The sequence below is a fragment of the Melanostigma gelatinosum genome (assembly GCF_949748355.1).
Source record: "Melanostigma gelatinosum genome assembly, chromosome: 14".
Lineage (NCBI taxonomy): Eukaryota > Metazoa > Chordata > Actinopteri > Perciformes > Zoarcidae > Melanostigma > Melanostigma gelatinosum.
This window is the reverse complement of record NC_136647.1, coordinates 10,162,233-10,172,836: the sequence shown is the minus strand read 5'-3', so window position 1 is coordinate 10,172,836 and position 10,604 is coordinate 10,162,233. Positions and strand designations below refer to the sequence as shown.

The window sequence follows — 10,604 nt, the reverse complement described above, 5'->3', positions numbered from 1 at the left end:
AAACAGCTACATTATACCCTTTTCCGTTACTTCTGTACTAAAATATTCATTCCTGATATTTCTGTTAGTCCAATTTTCCTCATTTCAGTTGCCATCACTTCTCCTCCATGACATAATTACATGCTGCACTGTCTCCGTCTGGTGTCACTGCTCGCATAACCCTGTTGAATGCTCCCCCCAAGTTATGTTTAGGCTTTGTGAATCTGTTGACTAATACCTGTTTGTGTTTCATCTTGCAGCTCAGCTGATTTCGGATTGATGGATATGGGAGAAGGAAGGTCGAGGACCCATGAGAGACAATAGGCCTAGCAACTTTGAAAAATGAATAATACTAGACAAACTAAGGAATAATACGAAATACTAACCCTAAACAAATCATCCTGATTATGTAATAGATATCATCATCACATGTGGTCACACTGCAGTGATGCTGCATGTCGGGAGTGCCGCAGGGTGAGGAGGACCTGTGGTAATGGCCGGGTGCTGGTAGGTGGAGGAGCGGTGATGTAAGAAGCTAAACTAGTGATGAAAACACTATTTATGATCAAAGCTAATGGCGTTCCATAACTTAAGTTGGGGGAACAAAGACCACAACGTATCTCCAAAGGCAATTTCCTGTCCAGGCCTATAGCAGGTGTGTCCTTTCTCTTGTCTTGTCCACAGGAGTATGGACACAACACCAGCACCCTCACCCTGAGTCTCAACTCCCTGGGTTTTGCAAGCCTTTCCCTGGTACTTAAACAAATAAATAAACCCATTATTAATCAGGTGTGCTATTTGTTTGTGAAAAATTGCAAATGCAGTGTTTTAACACGATTACCTTGCCTATTTTTGCTCAGTGATATCAACCTCACTCAGGAATGCTATTGATTTAATTTTAGATTTGTGTCCAGTGAGATATTAATTACTTTATACTACTACTATTACTTTGCTGTTTGTTGTTGCAAACATTAGTTGCTGCTCGAGAAGCAATATTTAGTTGTATCTAAATGATTCAAACCTGTTTCAAACCTGAATTATGAGTTTTTAAAATTGTACGTATTGATAAGAGTTGTTCCCAGCAGTAATGCATTCCTAAAGATATATTCCTACCTGCAGAACGGAGGATTAGGTTGTTGCTTGTAAACTGCATCCTCACCACTAGATGCCACTAAATCTCACACACTGTTCCTTTCAGCAAAGGAACTTTAGATGTCAACAAGGCAGGTAACTCGAGCTGTACACTTACTAATCCTCAAATATTAGCACTTTTTACTTTTAAAAAACCCACGGAATTGATGAAACTAAATCCATACGTTGTTGCTCACTATGAATACTGTCAATCAATTGATTTACTGACTATGTGGCACTAGAGGAAAGTAGGAGTCTATAGAAATACAGGGATGTTACCTCTTTTGACCTGACACAGAACATTTAATATGACATTGTATTGGCAAGGGGGAATTTTGTGAGGGTGGTCAGCTGGAAGGTTTAGGTTTCCAAAATCACAAGGAATCATATTGTGGAACCCGTGAAAGGTTAGGAGTCAACATCTTGCGCTGCTCTGGAAACATTTAGATTTTAGACTTGGATGATCTTCTAGCACAAAAAATATAACAAACATTAAAATGATATGAGAACAAACTCAGCACATAAAACTAACAACATTTGCACTTGGATTGAAAAATATTTTAATATACACTCTTTTTGCATCAATCAAAAACATTTGCTGAGATTTGTAATATAACTCTGGAACCATAGATTTAGTTAACATGTTAACTATTATTTAAACACCGCTACTTTAGTCTCAACATGAATTGTGCACTTTTTACAATTATTGCTTCTGTTGGGGAGGTCAGCGGTGTCTAAAGCTGGAATATAATTCAAAATATGAAGTTAACAAACTGGCAGTTCAAATAAACTACCAGGCATTTTGAATAAAAAATAATTGTCTAATCAACCAAAGATTTCGCGGACCCCCTGTTGAAGACCTCTGCCATGTAATACATCATGAAACAGTGCACTCAAGTGTGATTGTGACGGTGGTGATTATATTTTCTTCTCACGAACCGTCCACAGGGAGGCAGTATAGCTACATAATTATGTCTCAAATGAGTTAGTTTGCAGTTAAAAGCAGACAATTAGTAAAAAAACATATGCACACAATTTGTAAAAATGGCACCATAAACCTCTCCCAGAGCCGTACAGCTACATGTTTTGTATTTTATCTTTTTAATAAACTTATACATATAACTGTAACTGCGAATGCAGGTTTCAAAGTAATCAGAACAGTGCTTTGCATGTGTTGTAAACACATTCTGATTTCCTGCCTTAGCATGATTTCACTATCTTGTAAACGAATAGTCAGTGTGATTTACAAATGTTTATTGAGCTGTATTTACACCCAATTTGTGTCAAGGTGAAATTATTGGTATTTTCATCACTTCATTTACAGTAAATGAGTCTTGTAAACTGACAAATTACCAAACCATTTTGTTTATGCTTCACCATCTTCTCCACAAAAGTAATATTCACCATTGTTCTTGCTGCTGCCTTAACCACATGATCTATATAGGTGACTTTTGATTGCAATCATTATTGTCAAGTGTAGTTAAAACTTGCATTAAAAATAATAATAAAAATAAACAAAAAACAAATCGATTTGAGTAACTTGTTAAAAATGGTGAATTTCTACCCCCGTGTTTCACATCATAGATCACAATCTGAATGCATCTCCCATTGTTTACTCCTGAATAAAATATTTGATCAGGCTACAGAATTACATTCATCATCACTTACACCAGTTGAAACAGTATTCAGAAATGATCGAGTAGTGAGCCCAAACTCTTTCTCCTGTTAAATCACAGTCAGCATCACGGTTCCCGATTGAAAAAGATGAGCGACTTGTTAGAGCAACCATCCAAATCACAGCATACGGTGATCTACCGTACTACAACCATCCACATCTTACAGAACAGGTAACGTCACCCTGACAAAAAGTATAAACAATATATATATATATATATATATATATATATATATATATATATATATATATATCTTGTTCTGTTGAGTGTTTCATTAGGACTTAATATAATAATAATCAATACTTCTATATGCATTTCATTCATTTCACCAGCTACCTGTTTTCATAAAAGCCCGGTTGTGTAGCACCACATGTGAAACTCATGATGCCCTGCTTAAGCTTATCATCCTCCAAAGCATCACCCCATCTCACAACACCACATCATCTGAGCTGTCATACCACCTTCAGAAGAAATCCTTAAGTTCCTCAGAGATAACATACAATCTTTCCTCTTCCCTGTTGCGGGACACCCTGAACAGCTCTCCCACAGCCCAGTCCCAACTCAACCGAGCTGGATGTCGGCTCCTGGGGGAAGCACCGTGGTGTAACGAGGGTCCAGTTTGGGAGCAAAGCCTTTAAAGTCCCGGGAGGCTTCAGTCCCAAACACATCTAGCAACTGTCGGTTCATCAGACCAAATCTAGGAGCGGAAAATGGAAAAGGATCTCTGTAATGTTGTGAAAAATACCGTAACATGGTAAAAACAGTTGGACTACTGTTAAAAAGACAGGATTTGATGACATTGTTCAAGTGACAAAACTGCAGATTTCCAACCTTCTCTCATTCTATGCATGTTTCTATGCGAGATATAATCATCCTCAGTGGTTATTTGCATAAAAACTCAAATAAAAGATCTAGGCATTGGTCATTTTAATGATGTATTACAAGCCGCTTCGAGCGAGTGTTTGGAAGTTGAATATGTCATAATTCCCTCTCTAGTATCTATTTCACATCGCTGTGAAAACTCCTTAAAACGGCATAATTCAAGTTTCTCAACTTGCAACTCAGCTACACTACGCTTCGGCTGGCGCACAATGCATCCTGGGACATGTAGGCACGGCTCAGTGAGCAGCATAGCAAGCACCGAGGAAGTTATTACTTCCAATGGACAACAATCAACGTTAAAGGTGGAGAATTGTCCCTTTACAATGACAGTTTTGACAGCGCCCACACCAGGTTTCGTACCTGCCCTTCGTTAAACGTTGCAGGAACTTCCAGTACGAAGGCCTGAGGTTCTGCACTTCCATCACAGCCTGTGTGACAGTAACGAGTCATACATTATATCCTTAACTCTGCATATTTTTGCGAGTAGGTATGCATGTATGTTTGGATACGTGCTACTTACAGCCTGGAAACAGATGGCAGTGGAGATGGCATACAGGACTGTGTCTGCATGAGGAAAGTACGGGAAGCGTCCCGCCTCAATGCCTTTGAAGTACATGGTCTAAAGACAGAGATTAGTACATGTGCCGTTAACGATAAACTGGTGAACACAGATAAGCAGACATGTTTAGTAGCGCGTTACTAACATGCAAGTCTATCTTATCTGTTGTAGTTGTTCTGGCAACAAGCTAACTTAGGAACTACGACAATGTCTATAGCATTTCTAACGCTCCAGTCTGTATGCATGCAAACACACTTGTGCACACCAGGGACTGTCTGGATGTGGATGAAAATTAGGTGTTCGTCAGTGAACCCCGACATTAATATTTAACAAAATAATGCACATTAATGTGTTATTTGAAAGGTGTCTCCTACTTTTTACTGATATTCAGTAAATATGGTTTTGCTATCCTTGAGATGAGAGATTAAAGTCAGTGTGTAGCTCTTTCTTTTTTTACTGTTGGAAGTGTTTCCCAGATATTCTCTTTACCTCCACCAGCTTAGAGAAGAGATACATGGATATTGACGTGCTTTTGTAGAAGAACATGGACATACCAGCCAGGAAGCCTTTAAGGACAGAAAGAGACATCCGACAAACAGATTACAGGCGTGAACGTTACTACAGAGCTAGCCAAAGTCTGGAAACAAATGTGACCTGCTTTACATCATATAACCATGTGACAAAGGCCTGTGCTATATGCTTGAACAAATAGTAATTCCACTGTAGTTTGGCGTAGCCAGCCAGCAGGGGGGGGGGGGGGGGGGGGGATTTGTGAACACTTGTGGCCTGTAAAAGCCTTCATTTTGTGGCCTCTGGTATATTCTAATGCCAATATTCCATCATAAACACTGATCTTAATTATTGCATATTTCCCGAATTATTGTAAAGGATTAGGCTTCTAGTGCATTTTAGCCCACCTTCTTTAAAAAGCTATTCATCTTTAAAACAATGCATATTCCTGATTGATCAGAACTTCTGTCATCATTAAATCTTACTTATTGTTTTATAATTATTCATTGACACCTTCACTGTAAGGTTTATCAAGACATGCCACATTGATGGTTAATGTAATGTTCTACGAGAAAGTTAAAGGCACTCTTATTCAACAGAAATAAACAATGTTATATTAAGAGGGGGACATGTGTTTATGCCGTAGATGATCTTATTTATTGGTTTTAAATTCAATTGTCGAAGTTGCTGGCGCCGTCGTTTCTCAATGTAGACCGTCAATGCATCTCTGAATATATTTTATCATTAATTAAGTTGTTAATATCTGTCAAACACTGAAGACAAGTCTCTGGTCTCTACTCGGCAGGACACAACCTCTCAGCTGAACGCACACACACACACACACACACACACACTCACACACACACACACACACACACTCACACACACACTCAAATTCATATAGAGCATGTGGGGGCGGGACTGAGACAGACATACAGAGACAGACAGAGAGAGAGAGAGACAGACAGACAGAGAGAGAGAAAGAGAGACAGACAGAGAGAGAGAAAGAGACAGAGAGACAGAGACAGAGAGACAGAGAGACAAACAGACAGACAGAGAGACAGGCAGACAGAGAGACAAACAGACAGACAGACAGACAGACAGACAGAGAGACAGACAGACAGAGACAGACAGACAGACAGAGAGACAGACAGACAGAGAGACAGACAGACAGCACTTTTAGCTACCATTATGCTCACATCGTTTTAAAGCAGAAGCAAGCGGTCCTAAAATGTACACGCACAGCAAATCGCAATTTTGTAACCCTCTGACCGAGTTGTACATCCCTACGGTTAGAGCAGCTGACACATGACTCAACATCAGCTGAGACAATCCGGAGAATTGCTCTACACAAACTTTGTTTGACAGTTTACACAATACCGTCTCACCAGCAATCAGTGCATGGAGTTCATCGTCAATGTTGCGCAGCCAGCGCAGCAAGCAGCTTGTTCCCTGAGCGAAAGAGAAACATAGTTAAAAAGAAATTCACAAGATAACACAAGAGATACTGAGATGGGAAAAATATGGGAAACAGTTAACATAGTACCAAAAAGACGCAATTTTAGAAATAACAGCATGTACCTTATAGATACTGACGAACGATCCCAGAAAGGCCCCGAGCTGGAAGTTCTCCTTGTTGTAGAAGAGGGCCGGGAGCCGGGAGGGTTTGGTAAACACGTACCTGAATGCTGAAGGCACTTTGAGACAACACTGAATCAGGTAGCCAACACTGAACATCCGGACAAATCCCTGGACAATGAGAGAAAAGAAAGAAATATTCAATAAAAGAAAGAAATGTGAGTGTTAATATCCATCATAACAAACGTGTCTTACTTTCACACAGTAGGAAATGCAGTTGTCTTGGTAATGTTTACAACATCTGTGTCTTGGACCCTTTTTGCATCTGAAAAAAATAACAATAAAAGGTCAATATTAGGCACTCTGTACAGATCTTTGCATCAGTGTAAAGGAGTGCATCCTCTCACATTGATTGTAGCAGTTCCCTGATGCGGGCTACCAGAGTTCTGCTCCTGGGTGGCCTTTCTCCGGAGGCCTGGGGATCCTCCGTCCTCTCAAGGGGCCTCGAGCTGATCTGCCCTGCCCCGACGGAGTGAGTTGGAATCTCTTCTTTCCCGATGATGAACCTGTGACAGAAAAAGCCCACCACCTACGTAAGCTTTACCAAAAACACCACCAGTCGATCTAAACTGAGGCATCGGTGGGAGAAGGCACGACTTACTTTAACGCAGAGAATGCAAAGCCTTTGAGACCGTCTTTACTCCTGCGGCATAAAAACACAACATTTAACTCAAACTCTTAACGTTCACTCGAATACATTTTTCATTTTTGACCAACGTTTCAGATTTGACTGGAGGAATCTGTCCGCTGTGCTGCTCTGACCTGAAGAAGAACATGTAGAGCGACGCTGTTGTGCAGAACAAGAGCACCTAATGGAAGACAGAAAAAAAGGGCATCAGGTGAAAAATAAGCATCTGGTCACATCTGTAATGAAAGTCATACGATATAATGATTTAATCGTCATGGGACACAAACTATTATTTACGCACATATGACAACTTTTGCTGAGTTACTTCATATTCTTTACTGACACATGAGATTGGCAATATGTGAAAGAACACACACGATCAGGGTGTAACGCCCTTAGCAGCAGAACTTTTATATTATTTGGGCCCCCGAGCCCCGTTATTTAGCTCCCTCCCTTCACTCCCACACCTCCCTGTCATCTCACCTCGCCGTGTCTGATGGGTTTGACGATGCCTCGTGTCACTGCCATGCGGAACAAAGTCTCAGTGGCCTGACAAGAGGACACGGTCACAAATACATTGTGTGAAAAAAAAGAAGCTTATACATCTCTAAGTATATCAAATAATGCTCAAATGAACAAAGTAGCTCTTACAAGATTTGTCATGTATATTGTCAGCATCCCTCTCCTGACAAGAGAAAGAAAGATACAGATATATTATCAATAAACACAGAACCTGATGCTTCAGATGCTTCCAACAACTTAATTAGGTCCCAAAAAATAAGTGTCACGTGTGTGCAGTGCTGTTACTTGGCAAATGTGTCCCTTGTTCTCAACATGGAAAGACTTTCAGAGAGAAGGAGAAATGAGAAAAATCAAGTGAGAATAAACGAAGAACTGGAATGTCACCTGTTCTTGCGCTCCAGGAGGATGGCAATATAGGAGGCAGGCAGTGCCGAGCCAAACCCCGCAGACCAGGAGTGGAACCCTCCCAACAGTTTCCTGAAGTTAATAAACAGTGTCATTTTATGTTTTTCAACTGGAAAGCGGACTCAAGCACAGTCAGCACAGACTTTCTTTAAAGAAGCAATGTTTGGGTAGACATTTTGAAACACGTGCAGCACTTTTGAGCGTAAAGAATATGCACCAGGTGTTGAGGCGAGTAACACTGAGCATGCATTTATAAGACTTTGGTTTGTTTTGATCAACTGCAATGCCTGACGTTCCTCTCTGGAGATCAACAAAGGCTTATCTTATCTAATCTTTCCAAAAAAAACCCGCAATAGGGCACATTCAAGCAACTCAGCAGACCCTGAGATAATAATTCATAAACATCCAAACACTGATAATATAGCATCTGAAACTCTGAACTGAGCCGGGGTCATTACCAGTGTGTGTATTGTATGTGTTAAAGGTAACGTTACTAACCTGAGCAGGCAAAAGAAAACAATGTAGAGGCCTCCATTGGCAGCGAGGAAAGAGGAGGACCACAAGATCTCCGGGAGAAGCCTTTTAAGATAGTAATCCTTCTTCCTTCTCCTCAGAACTGCTGCTATCTGCAATAACGTCACATGGTTGCCAAATCATTTCGTGACAGTTGAGAAAACGTAAGGAATGTTGTGCAATTGTATTAAACTCTCCAGCTGGAGCTATAATAATAATAATAATAATAATAATAATAATAATAATAATAATAATAATAATAATAATAATAATAATAATAATAACAATAATAATGGTTGGCTGTGCGGTATTAAGGAATGCTTCCAGTGCGTCAAAAACTGGTTGAACTGATCAGATCCTGTTTACGGTAAGGCAAGGCAAGTTTATTTGTATAGCACATTTCAACAACAAGGTAATTCAAAGTGCTTACGTATCATTAGCCGCTCACTGTCATGCAGTTTGTATTCATAGGGCAAGGGTAAAGTACCGCATGCAATGTTTTATTACCTGCTACTGAGATTTATCACGAGCAATGCATTCAAACTTTGTCCCCTAATGAAAACTAGCGACGTGTCAGCAAACCTTTACGACGTTACCGCAGAAGTATCGACAGTTAGCCTAGTTAACTTGGTTAGCTAGCTAGCTAACTTTAGCTCGAGTCTCACCTAAAACTGTCACAAGTTCAAATATCTCAGGTCAAACGGCCACATTTACCAGGTAGAGAGGCGCGTATATTTTGAAGGAGACCTCCAGAGCACCCCTGGCGACGTCCACAGCAGACTGCACACACGACGGGTTCCAGGTATGACCGATCTCGTAGCAGCTGTGTGGTATTTTGCTGAGGGCGGCCATGTCTGTACCACTACTGCACAACAACCAACAGCAGACGCGCGTTCATTGGGACGGGAGCGCAGGCACGTAACCGAGCTGTGCACGTGCACGGCGCTGTCGGGACTATATTTTACTGATCTACGAATAGTTTCACATCCTACAGTCTATGGCTGCATTATGAATCAATGGTTTATTGAACATTAGTGAAGTAAAACCCTTCAGATGTTCTTGATTCTTTATTATATTTATGTGTTAAAAACATTACTATTTCATACATTCACTTAATCACCTAATCTTCAATATATATAATATAATAATAAATTATGAATGAATGGAAAAAGGCCATACCGTTTATTACCACTAATTCTCAAATACATTCAATTGATAAACATTCACATAGAAATTAGATTAATCCTTCAAAATCTTTTCTGAGTTCTCAAAATGTAAGATTATAAATGCAGGTCCATTCTCAACCAGAATCAGTAGTATGAAGGAGGTGGGTAGCTGTGTGAAAATGTGTAAGACGTCTGTTCTTTGCTGCAAATCTACAAACAGGTGCAATGCCCCACCTGCTCACCGTGGTAGCGCTGCAGATTAATACATAAATCTGTCTCAATCTTCAACTAAATCTGGAATCAGATTAGGCTTAATCTGACACAAGATGTTAACCATCGCTGTGACAAGAAAAATAAGTGTAGGTCCTGTTCGAAGGAAGGCAATGTAGCCTAAACACTGGTGTTTGGTGGTTGGCAGTGGAGATACGACACACTAAAATGTGAATACTTTGTCTCTCTTGTTAGACTGTAACATAATGTAACAGCACAAACATTACAGAGCCACAAACAAACTTGAGAAAGGCATATCAGTTGAGATGCAAATCATAACTCTAATGAAACGTACAGCCTGGAGAAGATCACCAAATTAAAGCGCTGGGCTGGGGCCTGACAATAAATTAAAGCACAAGTGATTATAGATAGATAGATAGATAGATAGATACTTTATTCATCCCCAGCAGCAAGACACACCAAAAAGCAAAGTAACAGAGTAACCAAAATATTGAGTATTAAAAAATGCACAATATATACAATAGAATAACAGAGTATGACTAATTAAATATCAGAATATAGAATATATAAGATAAAACAAAAATGCACAATGAAATAGAATAGTGTTAAATTATCTGACTAGGTGAAGAACAGTAGTGCAAAAGTCAACCCCAGCAAACAACAGTGAGCAGTGTGTAGTTATGTGGAGGATGATCTGGCCTCCTGAAGTCGACCACCATCTCTCTGGTCTTGGCCACGTTCAGAAGCAGGTGATTTCTACCGGC

At 40.0% G+C, this 10,604-nt stretch overlaps 1 protein-coding gene across 1 annotated transcript; it reads right to left on the bottom strand.

Moving 5' to 3' along the window:
• Positions 1-1,653: 1,653 nt before the first annotated feature.
• Positions 1,654-9,295, bottom strand: tmem135 (transmembrane protein 135; the record flags this gene model as incomplete). The annotated part of the gene is made up of 15 exons (XM_079283208.1): positions 1,654-3,483; positions 4,029-4,096; positions 4,189-4,287; positions 4,717-4,793; positions 6,126-6,189; positions 6,319-6,486; positions 6,571-6,640; positions 6,723-6,881; positions 6,977-7,018; positions 7,138-7,184; positions 7,487-7,552; positions 7,655-7,688; positions 7,910-8,002; positions 8,429-8,556; positions 9,158-9,295. 15 exons carry the CDS (start codon positions 9,293-9,295, stop codon positions 3,348-3,350), a joined length of 1,389 nt encoding a protein of 462 aa, XP_079139334.1. The 3' UTR covers positions 1,654-3,347.
• Positions 9,296-10,604: the final 1,309 nt, after the last annotated feature.